The following is a 16,992-nucleotide window of genomic DNA, read 5'->3' on the forward strand; positions in this document are numbered from 1 at the left end:
ATAGCTTGGGGAGACTTAATTGCATTAGTGGAAATGCTTTTTGTCAAGAAGCTTAAACAAGGAATAGGTAGCTGGCCAGATAGGAGACTGGAACCTTCATTAGCCTTGTTCTTTTGTCACACATTTTCCCACAGTAGATCTTTTAAGAGAAATTGCTACCTATTGCTTTTTTTATCTTGTCCATTCCTTGTATTAATAAGGATAGCTATTTTCAGCAGCTGTACCTGTTGAGGACAGAGAGGACCTCTGATATCTTTTCTCTAGTTAGCACTGACAAGTGTGTGCTAATCATTTCAAGTAAGCTGCAGATCTGATGATTTTAGTTAGAACGATTAATATCTTCTAGGGAGCCCTTCTCACATGATCAGTGTCATAGGTATATGGTAGAATAGAATAGGGTTTTTTGGGGAAAGCATTGCTGTATTATTCCATAGATTAGGATCTGCTTCTGTATAACCCAAGCCCAAAGTCCCATTCTCTGCTTGGGACTTACTCATTTGGTAGCAGTTAATTAGCGAGAATACCAACTCAGAGTCTCAAAGAATGCTAGCGTTCTTTTGTTCTTTTCTAATAATGGACCCAGACTAGGAAACTAAGACACATGAGAAGTGATTTATAGACAAAATTACACCCAAGTAGAATATTTCTTTAGCACTTTTCATGGGGCTCTCTATTTTTTTTTTCTTTTTTTTGTTTTTTTTTTTGCTGGGCAATTGGGGTTAAGTGACTTGCCCAGGGTCACACAGCTAGTAAGTGTCAAGTGTCTGAGGTGGGATTTGAACTCAGGTCCTCCTGAATCCAGGGCCAGTGCTCTATCCACTGCGCCATCTAGCTGCCCCCATGGGGCTCTCTAAAAGAAAGGAAATGCAGAGTGAATATGGAAAGGCATTTCCTCTGCCCTCTTTGGTATTTCTAGGAGCTGCTCTGATTCAGCAGCTTTCAGGCCCTAATAGAAGAACTCCTCAATTATTATCATCATTAACTACAAATATTTGGAAGCTTCTTTTGTACTAGTTTCTGGGGAATGGAAAGGCATGCTAGACCCTTGAGGGGCTAATTTGGAAAGACACCTCAGAAAGGGGGAGGTGGTGGGGTGTACCCATATGCAAATAGGTGTACATAAATAAGTGTGCCAATATGTGCGAGCATTTGAAACAGTGCTGTAGATGTTCAGAGGAAGGAGCTTGTAAAAGAAGGGTTTGGAGATTGGAGCTCAGCAGGAAGAATTTAGGAATTAGGGGAATGTAGAGGAGACCACTTACACTCAGAGAGCTTTCATAAGGAATAATATGAATTACAGCATGAGAGCAGGATGGGAATAGTTTGAAGAGTATTTGTTTTCATTGAGTGAATTTTTCAGGTAACTGAAGCTAACCCTTTAATTTGGCCAAGCTTTTTTTTTTTTTTAAATCAAGCATTAAGATAAGAATCTTTGTAAAAGTGTTACATGCTTCTTTGCCTTTCCACATTCCCATTCTTGATGACCTCAGCCACTCCCATGGTTATTACTTTTGTAATTGTTGCTTCTGTATTTAGGCTACTTCTCCATCTTATTTCCAGTTTCTAGAGGAGCATTCCTTTCTTTGTAATGGGACATCTCCACTTGAATAACCCACTAGCTCCTCAAATGCAATAGATTGAAGCCAAGCTTTGTCGTTATATGCATTTCTCTTCCTGACATCCCAGATTCTATTAGAATATTACCACTATTTTCCTAGTCATCCCCTCACCCCTTATACACTGAGTGGTCAAATCTAATTGATTTGCTCTCTAAAACCTTTCTTGCATGTGTCTCCTTTCATTCTCACTCCCACTCCCAGCCCCTTCCCCCATACTTGTTCAGGTCAGACCTTTGTTCCCTTTGCTGAGACTCTTCCAATAGCCTCCCCAATAGCCTTCCTTTTAGTCCTTTCTCTCTTTAAACTACTCTATAATATTTCAAAAGTATCAGCTTCAACAAATGTTTGTTAAGAATGCTCAGGGTAGGGGCAGCTAGGGGGTGCAGTGGATAGAGCACTGGCCCTGGAGTCAGGAGGACCTGAGTTCAAATCCAGCCTCAGACACTTGACACTTACTAGCTGTGTGACCCTGGGCAAGTCACTGTTATGGTGGGAAAATAGGGTACGGGTTGGGGTTCTTGGGAATTCCTCTTTAAAGAATTACACCCTCTTGCACACAAAAGTAGTTAGAATAAGGTGGCAGTTTATTTAGGAGCAAGGGAAGGGAAGGGTGGGGGGAGGGAAACCATGAAAGAAATCCTTGGACTTTCCATGGAGAGATTTGGCATAAAGCACATGGCTCAGAGGTACCAAATCTCCTTGAACAGGAGACTGGAAGGTACTTTTATAGAAGACTGATGGGGGTGGACCATCTGCCCGTGAAAAGTTCCTTTAGTGAGAGAGGACCGTCCCCCACTGGTGGTAGCTGGGGGAATTGGGTGAGGAGTGGAGGACCATCCCCCACTGGTAGTGACTAGAGGAATTGGGTGAGGGGTGGCTACGGATCCCTCTTCCGAACAGAAAGGCTGCAGCTACACCCAAATTTATCTCCCCAGGGTAAGGGAGACCAGAATGAAGGGTAGGAATCCCAAGCTATCTCAGTCTGATTTGGTTCAGTTTATCTCTCTAGGCGTTATCTGTCCTCTGGTTTAGTTTCTCAAGGAGAAGATTCCTCGGTGTGCCCCAGAGAACTTCTGGGGTGCTTTGTGCCCCATGACATCACTTAACTCCAATTCCTCACCAAAAAAAAAAGAATGCTGAGGGTACAGAGAACAAGACTGAGCACCTCAGGAAATAATACCTAAGTGCATCTGTGATGCCACTGATGTGAATGGCTCTCCCTCTGATGATGATCCCAACTCATCCATGCTTGCCTATTCTGTGCAACTCCTGTTTATGCCCTCCCATAAGTTGGTCTACCCAGTGTGTCCAGAAGCCTTCTTTAGGATACCAGTAGAGAACTCAGTTGGGAGTATAATGAGGTATATGAGGTACTAATGGGACACCCAGGTAGAGGATATGTGATTATGGAGCACAAGAGAAAGGTCAGGGCAATAGATAGAGCTTGGGAGCTGTCTCTATGATAATGGTTGTTACGTCTGTGGGGAGGAAATAGATCACTAAAGTGGAGAAGAGAGAGGGCCTAACCTTGGGAAGCAGTATTAGGGTTTGGAAATTACAAGTTGAAAGGAAAAGAAGATTTACATTGTTTATAAGAATTTTTTGTTTTGTTTTTCAGTTATATTTAACATGCTCTGAAAATCTTTGAATAGATAACTAAAATTTTTTTTATTGATATCTTTTGTTCTTATGTCATCCAGATTTATCCTTGTATTCTTCCTCCTCTCCTCTCCCAGAGAGCTCTCCCTTCTAACAAAGAATTTTTTAAAAAGAAGAAAAAAATTATACAGAACTGTTCTATACATTTTTTAAAATCTGATTTTATATGCACTGTTACACATCTGTGGTAGATGCTCTCCCCCACCCACCCCCACCTCTGCAAAGAAGTAGAGGAAGATGTTCTTATATTTTTTCTTTAAGTCCAAATTTAAGGCTAAATTTCTCATCATTTAGTTTTGATGATTTTGTGGCCACAGTTCTCGTCCTTGTACATATTTTCTTGGTTTTGCTTACTTCACTCTTCATCAGTTCATTTGGACTGTGCTCCTTTGGGTCCATCATGTTCTTTGTTTCTTACAGCCCAGCCGTATTCCATTCCATGCAATTTGTTTAGCCAGTCCCCAAGCAATGGGCATCATCTTTGTTTCCAGTTCTTCATTACCACAAAAGGTGCTGCTTATCAGTGTTTTGGTATACTTAGAGCCTTCCTTTTTTTTTTTTTTTTTTTTTTTTTTTTTTTTGCTATGGGGCAATGAGGGTTAAGTGACTTGCCCAGGGTCACACAGCTAGTAAGTGTCAAGTGTCTGAGGCTGGATTTGAACTCAGATCCTCCTGAATCCAGGGCCTGTGCTTTATCTACTGCACCACCCGAAGCCTTCCTTTTTATTAATGATGCCTCGAATTATGGTCTCAGGAAGAACACATCAGCCTCTTTATTAGCATCCTTCCAAATTGCTTTCTGTAATGAATGTACTCATTCATAGCTTTAGAGACAGTGCATTAGTATGTGTAACTTCCTAAAACTCCTCCAACTTGAACTATTCTTGTCTTTTGTTTTAGCCATTTTGCAAGGTGCTAGGTGAAACCTGTTGTTAGTGACGTGGAGCATTCTTTCACAGTCATTAATAGTTTGCAGTTCTTTTTCTTTTTTTTTTTTTTTGAATAATAACTTTTTCCCCCAATTACATGTAAAGACAATTGTTAACATTCATTTTTCCCTCTCTCCCTTCTCTTCCCTCTCCCTGAGATGGTAAGCAATTAGATATAGTTATTCATGTGCAATCATGCAAAACATAGTTTCATATTAGTCATGTTGAAAAATGAAACGGACAAAAAACACCAACCCATGAGAAATATAAAGAAAGTGAAAATGGTTTGCTTCAGTCTGCATTCAGAGTCCTTCAGTTCTTTCTCTGGAGGGGGATAACATTTTTCATTGAGAGTCCTTTGGAATTGTCTTGGATCATTGTATTGCTGAGAAGAACTAAGTTATTTACAGTTGATCATTGTTCAATAGTTTGCAGTTCCTCAGGAGCTGTTTGTATCCTTTGACCACTTGTCTCTTAAAGGATGGCCTTTGGTTGAACAAATACACGTTTCTCTTAGTGGGCTATATATTTGGATACTAAAGCCCTTATCGGAGAGATTCCATAGAAATATATTTTCCTTATTTGACCACTCCTCTGTATAAGAACATACAGGGTTTTGGGGGGTGGTAGTGGAAGGGGATTGTTTTTGCTCTGACTTTTAGGATATATTCCCAACAGTGGAATTAATGGGCCAAAGGGGGTCATTCTTTTTCACTGTAACTTTCCTTGTGCATGGTCAGATTTCTGTCCAAAAAAGGCTCTGAGTCGGTGTGTCCATCAGCCTCTTCCTGCTTTTCTAGACTTCGGTTTTGTTGCTTTTGCTTATTTTTGCCAGTTTCATTTGGGAGTTCTTCAAAGTTATTTTAATTTGTATCTGTTAAAAGATGAACTTCTTTTCAAGTTATTTTTAATAGTTTGTGCTCTTTCTCTGGGAAATTGTTCATATCCTTTGATTATTGATACATTGTGTATCCAGCATTCTTTCCACTCTGCCAGGTTATCTTCGTGGTATGATCTCTCACTGCCCCAAACTGATTTGTGGTTCCCTAAACATACCCCTTTCTTTCTGTCTTGGCTTTTGCCATTCTTTCTTTCTGCCTTGGAATTGGGAAGACCTGAATTCAAGTCTTACCTCAGACTGGAGGCACCAGCTGTATGATCTTGGAACTCTTAAGACTGTAGGTTGCAGAGCACATACTCATCTGTGTTGATAGAGGACATTCCCTACTGAAGACTCCCTACACTCTTGAAATCACAGGTCTGATAAAGAAGAAAAAAGGCTATGTCTTCTCTCTCTGAAATGTGGTACCCAGAGCTGAACGTGACCCTGGCTCTCTCAGAGTTTTGAAGGACTCCTTGGCCTCATGTGGTTTCTTCCTTCTTTGAATTTTCATCGCAGTTGTTGTCCCTGTTTGGCCTGTGAAGGCCTTCCCAGTATGGCTCGGACCCATCTCTCCAGCCTGATTTCTCAGCCCACCCCTCATCCAGTCTGTGTTTAGCCACACTGGCCTGCTTACTGTTCTATATGCGGGACATTGTTCCCTCTGCCTACGCTTTCTCATCTCCATCTTTGGAACTCTCTAGCTTCTTCCAAGGCCCAAGGCTTTTCCTGATCCTTCCAGTTGTTAGTGCTTCTCCCCACTCCCTCTGAAATTGTTTGCATTGACTTGCCCCTAAGCCGGAGGTCAGGGGCTACTTTCATTCTTGTCTTTGTAACTAGCATCTCCCACAGTGCCTGACAAAGCCTGCTGCTGGGGACTAAAGAGCTTCTTAGAAGGATTAGATGAGCCAGTCAGTGCTAAAAGCAGTCAGCCCCTTTTTTTGTGTCTTGTTTAAAGGATGGCCTAAACCGTGTGGTTTAGGCCCAGTATTTTAGGTTCCCATTATTTTATCACAACTGTAAGGCCACATGACTTCATATGTGACTCCCTAAGGGAGCCAAGGGCAGGGATAGTTGAGCAGCCCACCTTTCCTTCTTATACGGGGTTTATACCTCTAAATAAGTGCAGCCCCCTCACACCGACGCCAGGACTGGCAAGGGGCAAGGAGGGAATATAATCAAGGATGTTGCTCGGGAGCCTTGTATATGTTGGCCTTCAGGTCCTGGTGGCCCTGAGTCTGTTTCAGGGTAGCTCCCTAAGTGTAGGGGTCATTTCAGCTCTCTCATTGGAGCAGCTCAGCTATTTTTTTCTTAAATCATAAAAGTATTTTATTATTTTCCAGTTACATATAAAGGTAGTTTTCAACATTTTTAGTTCCAAATTTTTTTCCCTCCCACCTCCCCAAGATAGAAAGCAATCTGATATATGTTTTATATATCTTTTACATATAGATATACACACACACACAATCACATTAAACACATTTCTACATTAGTCATGTTGTGAAAGAAGAATCAAAACAAAAGGGAAAAACCTCAAAAAAGAAAAAGCAAAACCAAAAGTACCATACTCTTAGTATGGTTCAATCTGCATTCAGAATCCACAGTTCTTTTTTCTGGATGTGGAGAACATTTTCCATCATGAGTTCTTTGGAATTGTTTTGGATCATTGTATTGCTGAGAAGAGCTAAGTCTATCACAGTTGATCATCGCACAATGTTGCTGTCACTGTGTACAATGTTCTCCTGGTTCTGCTCACTTTGCTCAGCATCAGCCCACTTAAGTCTTTCTAGGTTTTTCTGAAATATGCCTGCTTATCATTTCTTTTTTTTTCTTCTTCTTCATCATTTCTTACAGCACAATAGTATTCCATGACATTCATATACCACAACTTGTTCAGCCATTCCCCAACTGATGGGCATTCCCTCAATTTCCAATTCTTTGCCACCACAAAGAGAGTTGCTAGAAATATGTAGGTCCTTTTCCCTTTCTTGTGCTCTCTTTGGAATACAGACCAAATAGTAGTATTACTGGGTCAAAGGTCCCATAGCCCTCTAGGCATAGTTCCAAATTGCTCTCCAGAATGGTTGCATTAGTTCACAACTTTACCAACAATGCATTAGTGTTCCAATTTTTCCACAGCTTCTCCAACATTTATTATTTCCCTTTTTTGTCATATTAGCCAATCTGATAGGTGTGAGGTGGTACCTCAGAGTTGTTTTAATTTGCATTTTTCTAATCAAGTGATTTAGAGCAATTTTTCATATGGCAATAGATAGCTTTGATTTCTTCATCTGAAAATTGCCTGTTTATGTCCTTTGACCACTTCTCAATTGGGGAATGACTTGCATTCTTATAAATTTGATTTAGTTCCCTATATATTTTAGAAATGAGACCTTCATCAGAAATACTGGCTGTAAAAATTGTTTCCCAGCTTTCTGCTTCCCTTCTAATTTTGGCTGCATTGCTTCTATTTGTACAAAGCCTTTTTAATTTATTGTAATCAAAATCATCCATTTTGCATTTCATAATATTTTTTATCTCTTGTTTGGTCATAAATTTTTCTCTCCATAGATCTGAGAGGTAAATTATTCCTTCTTCTCCTAATTTACCTAAGGTATCACCTTTTATGTCTAAATCATGTACCCATTTTTACCTTATTTTAGTATAAGGTGTAAGATGTTGGTCTATGCCTAATTTCTGCCATACTATCTTCCAGTTTTCCCAGCAGTTTTTGTCAAATACTGAGTTCCTATCCCAGAAACTGGAGTCTTTGGGTTTATCAAACAGTACATTACTAAAGCAATTTACTTCTTTGTCTCCTGTGCCTAACCTATTCCATTGATCCACCACTCTATTTCTTAGCCAGTACCAAGTAGTTTTGATGACTGCTGCTTTATAGTATAGCTTCAGATTTGGTACAGCTAGCCCACCTTCGTGTGCATTTTTTTTTTCATTAGTTCCCTTGATATTCTTTACCTTTTGTTCTTCCAGATGAATTTTGTTATTATTTTTTCTAGTAGCTCAGCTATTTTATTTTATTTTTTTAAATCATAAGAGTATCTTATTTTCTAGTTACATGTAGACATAGTTTTTCAACATTTGTTTCTATAAGATTGCTAGTTTCAAATTTTTCTCCCTCCTCCCTCCCCAAGACAGCAAGCAATCTGATATGAGTTATATATGTACAGTCACATTAAACATCTTTCTGCGTTAGTCATGCTGTGAAAGAAGAATCAGAGCAAAAAGAAAAAAAAAAACCTTACAAAAGAACAAAAAAAACAGCAGAAATAGTATGGTTCAGTCTGCATCTAGATTCCACAGTTCTTTTTTCCTGAATTTGGAGAGCATTTTCTTTTTCTTTTTTTTTTCTTTTTTTTTGTAGTTTTCAAATTTTTCTTCCTCCCTCCCTCCCCTAGACAGCAGGCAATCCGATATAGGTTTTATATATATATATATATATATATATATATATATATATATATATATATATATATATATACACACACACATACATATACATAACAACATTAAACATATTACTGCATCAGTCATGCTATAAGAGAAGAATCAGAGCAATAAGGAAAAACCTCAAAATAGAAAAACAACAGCACCAAAAACAAAAGAAATAGTATGGTTCAATCAGCATCCATATTCCACAGTTCTTTTTTTTTTTTTCCTCTGGATTTGGAGAGCCTTTTCCATCATGAGTGTCCTGGAACTTTCTTGTACCATTGTATTGGTGAGAAGAATCCAGTCTATCACAGTTGATCAACACATAATGTTGATGATACTGTGTATAATGTTCTTCTGGTTCTGCTCATCTCACTCATCATCAGTTCATGCAAGTCCTTCTAGGTTTCTCTGAACTCCTCCTGCTTGTCGTTTCTTACAGCACAATAGAATTCCACTACATTCATATGCCACAACTTGTTCAGCCATTCCCCAACTGATGGGCAACCCGTCAATTTCCAATTCCTTGCCACCACAAAAAGAGCAGCTATAAATATTTTTGAACATGTGGGTCCTTTCCCTTTTCTATGATCTCCTTGGGATACAGACCTAATAGTGGTATTGCTGGGTCAAAGGGTATGCACAGCTTTATATGGAGAGCATTTTCCATCATGAGTCCTTTGGAACTATCTTGGACCATTGTATTGCTGGTAGCTCAGCTATTTTAAAAGGAAGGGTAGTCTCCTCATTCAGGTCTGACTGGTTTCCCACCCCTGAGATCACTGGCAGGGAGATACCAACCACCTGGGAAACTGGAAGTTTATAGTGCAGAAGAGAAGGTTACATATTTGGGGGAGGGGAGTGTTGTCCAGAGAAGGAAGAAGCCCAGGGAAGCAGCTGCTGTGGACAAGAGCCTGCCCTCCCACCAGCTGTCACTCCCAGGGTGGGCTGGTCAGCCTGGCTGAAGCAGTAAGAGCCCCAGTGAGAGGCTAGAGTGTGGGCCTGGCAAGTCAGACCTGCCCCACCCCCACCCTCACAGCCACCATCTCCCTCCACACCCCAATGGAGAGAGCCCAGGAGCCTAAACCAAGTGCCTTAAGAATAGCCAAGCTTTCAGCCCATGTCCTCTGGCATCCTCCTGGGAGCCAACCCTTGTGGTCATGTAGCTTCCCACGTGCCTCTGCAGACACTACAGCCACATCTGCTGAAGACCTAGAAAGGAAGCACTGTTCCCACTGCCCTCAGCATCAGACATCAATAGCACTTTAATGGGGTGGGGGGTGCCATTTTAGAAGAGGCCTCGGCCTTTGCTTTCTGGCTGTACCTAAGCACCAGAGGCCTTTCCCAGCTGACTGGCAGCTGATGCCTTCCATCTGCATTGTTTCCTCCATTAGAATTGGAGCTCCTGGAGAGCAGGGCCTCTCTTAGCTTTCAAGCTGTGCTCATAGTAGGTGCTTCAGAGGTAGAGAGAGAATCCAGGGGATGGTAGCAGTGTATAAGCAGCAGCCATGGCTTAGTCACTGTCTCTACCTGTTCCTCTCTTCCCAGCATCTAGGGGGCAGCCTAGGTAGGAGGTGTTCAGTAAATAACAAGGATTGAGCATCGTTTACCTCTGATTTGATGATATGGGGTTGTTAGGAAGATTGGTTCTGAGATATATTGATGCCCACAGTGACTTTGGAAGCCTGACTGCTCTGCTCGGTGATCCCACTGGCGTGTACGTTACCAGTTGGTCTTTTGTGCTCCTGTTCCCCCCATGTCACCTCTCAGTTTTTGCTCCTGTTGGGTAGGTGGTGAGAGAGAGCTTGCCAGTCAAGATAGCCAAATTAAATAGAACAAGAAAAAGTATTGCATGAATAAATTGTTAAGCTTGGGCCCGAGAGCCTGAGGATAGAACTACTCCTTTCCCAGAGAGAAAAGCATACAGGCTTTATGACAGTTAAATTCCTCATGTTTAGAGGCCTTTCTCCCCACCTCCCTCCAGATTTGTGGCTGTTTTCTCAACAGCTTGGCTGTCATTGCCAGAAGTCCTAGAAATAGATATAGAATAGTACTTTCTGTATCATATTCCTCTGATGAAATTTCACAGACAGTACAATTTTCTTGGCCACTTGCTTTTTTTTGGGGGGGGGGCAGGGTAATGGGGGTTAAGTGACTTGCCCAGGGTCACACAGCTAGTAAGTGTCTGAGGCCAGATTTGAACTCAGTCCTGAATCCAAGGCTGGTACTTTATCCACTGCACCACCTAGCTGCCCCCACCACTCGCTTCTACTCTGTTTATCTTTCCCTCCTTTCTTTGCTATATGCTTGGTGATATAAATTATTACCTCTTCTTGGGGGAAGTATAGGGATGGAACTTACTAACAAACATATATAAAGCACTTCCTGTGTAAAGAGTTAGGTACAAAGTTTAAAGAGGGCCTAGCTAGGCCTTGCCCTCAGAGAACTTGTAGTCTAGTAGTAGGATGTGACACAACCATAACATGAAATAATGTATGATGAATGAACGAGAGGAGCAAGCCAAGGCCTGGAAGGCAGGGTGAAGGATGGCTTCCTGAAGGAAGTGAGAACAGCACCGGAAATGTGAGGTGTGGGGCATGTGCAAGTGGAGAATGGTGAGTAGTCCTTTGGGACTGCAGCATTGAGTATGTGGAGAGGCTGCGTGAGGTTGGCTTAGAAGGTTTTGAATGGCAGGCAGAAGTGTTTGGATTTAAGTTAGTAGTCCACACAGAGCCACTGAGGGGTTTTGAGCAGAGAAGTAACATGAGTAGATCGATCAGAAGGAAGAGCTTGGCCCCAGTGGACTGAAGAGCTGGGAGTGACAGGCTTGAGATGATCTATTAGGAGCCTTCTGCAGTAGTTCAGGTGGGTGCTAATGAAGCCCTGGGGCATTGTCGTGACAGTGAGGATAGAGAAGAGGACAAAAGTAAGGAATGCCAGTAAGACTTAGTCACTAGTTTGGTATGAATGATAAGAGAGAGAGAAGTGCAAATGTGGGAGATTGGGTAAATGATGATCCTGTTGACAGGCAGAATGAAGTCAGATTGAGCAGATTTGGGGGGACATGGCCTAGATTTTGGAATCTGAGTTGAGTGCTGTGGGGCCTATGGGGTCTGGCACCAGAGATAAGGGTAGAGTAGTGGAGCTGTGAGAACGAATGGCATTGCCAGTGGAGACAGTATAGAGAAGGAGAGCATTGAAGACAGACTGCACCTTGAGGGACAGACCTTAAAGGATCAGGAAGAGGAATGGAGAGAGAAGTAGTAAGAGTGATGGAGTGGTAACCTGGAAGTTGAGCAGGGTAGGAGTTTCCAGGAGAAGGAGGTGGTTAGCAGTATGGCACACTGCCCAGAAGCCAAGGTTAAGTAATGAAAAGAGCTGATTGATTTGGATAACTTGGAGATTATTGATTTTTTTTGTTGTTGGGTTGGGGGGGGTGTGAGGCATTTGGGGTTAAGTGACTTGCCCAAGGTCACACAGCTAGTAAGTGTCAAGTGTCTGAGGCCGGATTTGAACTCAGGTACTCCTGACTCCAGGGCCGGTGCTTTATCCACTGCGCCACCTAGCTGCCCCAATTGATTATTTTTGAGGGTAGTTTTGGTAATGATGGGATCAAAAGTCAACTTGCAAGTGATTGGGGAGATATAATGAATGGGTGGTGAGGAAATAGAAGTATTGGGTGTAGTCAGTTCTTTCAAGGGGTTTGGCCAGTAGCAAGAAAAAATTAATGTTTTGGGACAGGAAAACAAGGCAGAAGAAGATGTTTTTAACAAAACAAGGCAGAAGAAGATGTTTTTAACTTTCCTCAAACAGTGCTAGAGGCAAACATTGATATTTATGTAAAAGTTCATTCTGTATTGAAGAGGAAATTATGAATGTTAAAATACTAGTTGTTCATTTAACAAAATGTTCATTCACATGACTCAAACGATACCCATGTAAATTATCATGTTGACATGATTATACACTGTTCCCAAGTGTAGCTCAGTTTACTAAAAGGATCTCTTTGAAAGAAAATTCACACACGCCCCTTTCCTACACTCACAAAAACAAAGTGTTCCTAAACTCTTAGTGCATGTTATGGTACTGAGAATTTGGGGACATCCTGTGTATTCACACACAATTATACACTGAAAAATAATGGAATTGATAGGCTGCCCTCAGATTTTATGCAAGTTATATTTAGGGGGAAAGTGTAGTCTACATTCTGACCAGTAATGACACTCAACTGCTTTCCAATTTGCCTGCCAGAATGCATTTACACTTTTTTTTCTTTCTCCCCCAGATCATATAAAAGTGGTTCTGGAGTGAACAATAGGAGAACTGAATTATTTCTGAAAGAACATGATCACCTACGGAAGTAAGTAGTTTTAAATGAGCCAACGTAAGTGTACTTCATAGAGTGCTGAATTGGAGTCAGAAGACCTGAGTTCAAATCCTTCCTGTGACACCGATTACCTGTATGACTCTGGACAAATTAAGTAGCCTCTTTAGTTTCAGTTTCCTTCTCTGTAAAGTGGTGGATTTGGATTAAATGACCCCTTAATTCTAGATCAAGGTTGCTATAACTGTAGGTGGACGTTCTGCATAGCAGAGTTTGTAAAAATCCTGCTTGTTGGGGTGGCTAGGTGGCGCAGTGGATAGAGCACTGGCCCTGGAATCAGGAGTACCTGAGTTCAAATGCAGCCTCAGACACTTAACACTTACTAGCTGTGTGACCCTGGGCAAGTCACTTAACCCCAATTGCCTCACTTAAAAAAAAAAAAATCCTGCTTGTTTCAGAACCTAATAAGAAAATATGCTATGTGGTAGAGTATCTAAAATCCACACTCACCTCCATCCATTTCTTTTACTATTCTCCAAATTCCTGGCCCTAATAAGGAATTTTTTATTACGTGGAAGAGGACAAGGAAGTAGTGGATGTTCTTTCTTTGTTTACTGAATCGAAATGTCGTCACAGGTAAATGTGGATCTAGTTGTATTGAAGATCCTTACGGTGAAATTTTACTTTGTTTAAACAAAAGGTGAGCATCGTATGTGCATTCAATCTAAGGAACCTTGCACATACTAGGCACTAAATGTTTAAAAGCAATTGAATTGAATTTGAAATCTCTCTTATGGTTATAAAGAACGTTTAGAAGAAAACTTGTGAATGTACATAATTCAGAAGTCTGTCCATTAGTCCCAGGGGTTTGTTGAATTTTGGATATTCTATTACTGAATATTGCTAGAAAGAAATGCCAAAGTGATGACTTTACTAGAATAATGATCCAAGTTGTAATCACTAAAATAGGAATAATTGTGGGGAGGAGAAAGGAAGGAAGAGATTGGCTTCCACCTCGAAATCTGTTTTACTGTGTAATGTAGATGAGTCCTTCTTTAAACTCACACATATGTACACATATACACACCTTACATTTCTCTAAGGGTAAATGAAAATATCATTTATAACTTACCTATTTTATAATAGGACAATGAGCAAGACTCTCAAGGAAGACTTCCTTAAAGTGTCTTCTTCCAGGAAGAAGAAAATGCTATACAATAACTCTTTTGATCTGATCCCTGGGTTTATCTCCTCTGAAGTACCTAGGGACATTAGACAGCTAATAAGTGTAAATCAGGAAGGGACTTTGCAGGCCATCGGTTCCAGCCTCCTTATTTTTGAGATGGGGAAACTGAGCCCCAGAGAATTTTAAGGGTCTTGCTTGAGGCCACACAGGTATTAAATGATAGCAACAGAGCTGGGATTTGAACTTAGACTCCCTGACTCCAGATAGAGAGAGGTTTTCTGCTACATCATGGTGGGTCTCCATGAAGTATCTTGAACTTGGGAGAAGAAAAGAGATTTTCTTTTCTTCCATTTCAAAAAACCATTCTGGAAAGTAAAAGTCTTAAGCAGTGGTGCAAATTGTGATGCAATTTCTGAGGCTGAATGGTCCCTTTTCAGTGACTTTTCATCACAGATGTTGAGAATGATTCCTTTTGAGTAATGAGATTTTTATTATGTAATTGAATGATGTCATTTTGTACAAAAGAGAAATAGAAGAACCATATGTATTTGGCAAAGATAGAGGTAAATTCTTCAAACTTCATCGCTTTGAAAAATTACTTTAGACATATGCTAATGATATCCTTTTGGGGGGGAGGCAGGGCAATGAGGGTTAAGTGACTTGCCCAGTGTCATACATTTAGTAAGTGTCAAGTGTCTGAGGCCAGATTTGAACTTAGGTCCTCCTGAATCCAGGACTGGTGCTTTATCCATTGCTCCACCTAGCTGCCCCTGCTAATGATATTTTTACCTAGCCTTGTGCTTAAACTAAACCTGTTGTACCTAAATATAATCCTTAAAACAAGTCCTGTAATGAGCATTGGATTAAGAAATTAAAATTAAATAAGGCTTTGGAGCCAGTGACAATTTTGTTTTAAAAATTATTTTTCCTTGCACTATATTTGAATCTTAGAGTTGAATCGTGTTAGAGTGAGATAGTGGCTACTTTATTTAGGGTTAAGATTCTGCAAGTAACCCACAACAACTAGAAATCCATATTTAGCTATTTGTGTACCAGATCCTGAAATTATAGACAGTAGCCATGTGCTGAAATAAAAGTTAGTTTTTATTGGAAGTGTCTGAATTAATAATAATAATTCCCGAGTTTTTAGCATATTGCTTCAAAGTTCATAGCAAGGCAACTTCTATACTCTGTGTGTGTGTTCTCTCTGGTTTTGCTGTAAATAAAACAAAAAAACAGTTTCTACTTTGTTGCGGTATTTGGGAGTCTCCTCTTCTAGAATATGGAAGAATACGCTGAAACCGTGAAACTTATTTTGTTAAAAACACACAAAGAGGAAATACTGTGGAGAGAGTTCTCAACAACTTAATTTGTCTCTCTTTTATTTATCTCTGTTAGTGGTTTTTTTTGCAAGGCAGGGGTGTACTTGCAGTCAGGAGACCTGATTTTGAATATTGCCTCGGTTGGTAATTGTGACTATGAGCAAGTCATTTCACTCCAGAGTCTGTAATATGATAATGTAATATGTGGACTTTGTGGGAAAGATTGTGGGTTTGAAAGAATTTTTTAGGTATCATTATGAACTCAATCTCTGGGTACCTTAAGATCTAGTCTCAGCAATAGTCAAGTCTCATTGTCTTGAATTATAGTAACATCTGTGTGAGTATAGTGTGACCACTTTATTTTTCTTTGAAGGTTATCACTTCAAATGTAAGAGCCGTCAAAATTATAACAGAAACAGTACTTTCGGAGAGATGCAAGTGTTTGTGTGTAGAGAGCGTTCTTAGTGTTCCTCCCCACTTCAGAATTCCAAAAGCCTTGATTTCATCCATGTGAACACAACTCCCTCTGCAGTAGTAGATGGTTTTTCAAGTTGCTGTGGCCAGCCTTCTTGGGATACGCCTGTCTGAATTCAGAGGCTGGTCCTTAGACAGAATGCACAAATTCCACTGCCATTCTTAAAACCTTGATTTGCTCTTCAAGAACACATGCTTCCCACACCTTAGTTGAGGGTTCCTTCAATGAGATCTGGATTTTTATTTATTGCCACAAGGGGGCAGTGTTTCCCAGAGTATTCATAGTCTTCTCCAGATGTAGTTCTAATTTTTGTGGTATTTCGTGTTGAAGAGCATTTTTTGTTGTAACCAGGGCTTCACAGGCAATGAAATAGTGATTTAAGGGAGGGAGTGTTAAGACCACGGTTCCTTGTATATAGCAGTAATCAGTAAGTATTTGTTGCATGCACAAAAGATGATGGAGGTTTTATTTTACATTAATATTTCCCAAATCAAATCATTGATCTCTATTGAGATTGTGTACAACACTCTGTAAAACTTAAAATACTATACATGTCCTGTAAGCACTGGCCAGCCTTGGCTACAAGCCCCACCTCTGACATTCTTGGCTATTTATGCTGAGCAGTGTGGCTCACTCCGCTCTTTAAGTTGGCCATCTGCATTGGGAAAGGGAGGTTCTTCCCTGGGAACTCAAGGCTGGGTAGTAAATGGGTAGCTGATCTGCTTTTTCCATTGCATGTGAAGGTCAAATGAGATAACTTAGGTAGTAGTATTATATATATTTACCACAGAGACTGTGCTACTGTTGTTGCCAGGAATAATGAAACTATTACAAAAGAGATACAGTGGTTTAAAAACATTCAAGGAAAAATAGAACATTTGATGATAAACATGGTGTATTGGTGAAAGAGAATCCTTCCTTGAGGGACTGTGTATACTTAATAGCTTTCATTTGATGACATCAAGACACATTATTTATTAACAAACGTGCATTTTAAAAATTGCTCTGCAGCCATTTCTGTTGTTCCTCAAAACAAAATCTTGAAGTAGCTTAATATTGTTCATCCATACAGTTGAAATCATTTGTTCAGTATCTTACAGAAAAATAGTGGCAGGATAAAGATGAGAACTTCTGAGTTCAAGTTT

The 16,992-nt window shown here is 40.3% G+C and overlaps 1 protein-coding gene across 3 annotated transcripts in view; it reads left to right on the forward strand.

Moving 5' to 3' along the window:
* GOSR1 (golgi SNAP receptor complex member 1) overlaps positions 1–16,992 on the forward strand; it is a 77,869-nt gene that overhangs the window by 23,586 nt on the left and 37,291 nt on the right. For all 3 annotated transcript variants that reach the window (XM_044005085.1, XM_044005086.1, XM_044005084.1), the window contains one exon: positions 12,826–12,900. In XM_044005085.1, the coding sequence (XP_043861020.1) occupies positions 12,826–12,900 (75 nt within the window). The remainder of the gene's footprint in view (positions 1–12,825; positions 12,901–16,992) is intronic.

Source organism: Dromiciops gliroides, chromosome 4 (assembly GCF_019393635.1).
Source record: "Dromiciops gliroides isolate mDroGli1 chromosome 4, mDroGli1.pri, whole genome shotgun sequence".
Taxonomy (NCBI): Eukaryota; Metazoa; Chordata; class Mammalia; order Microbiotheria; family Microbiotheriidae; genus Dromiciops; species Dromiciops gliroides.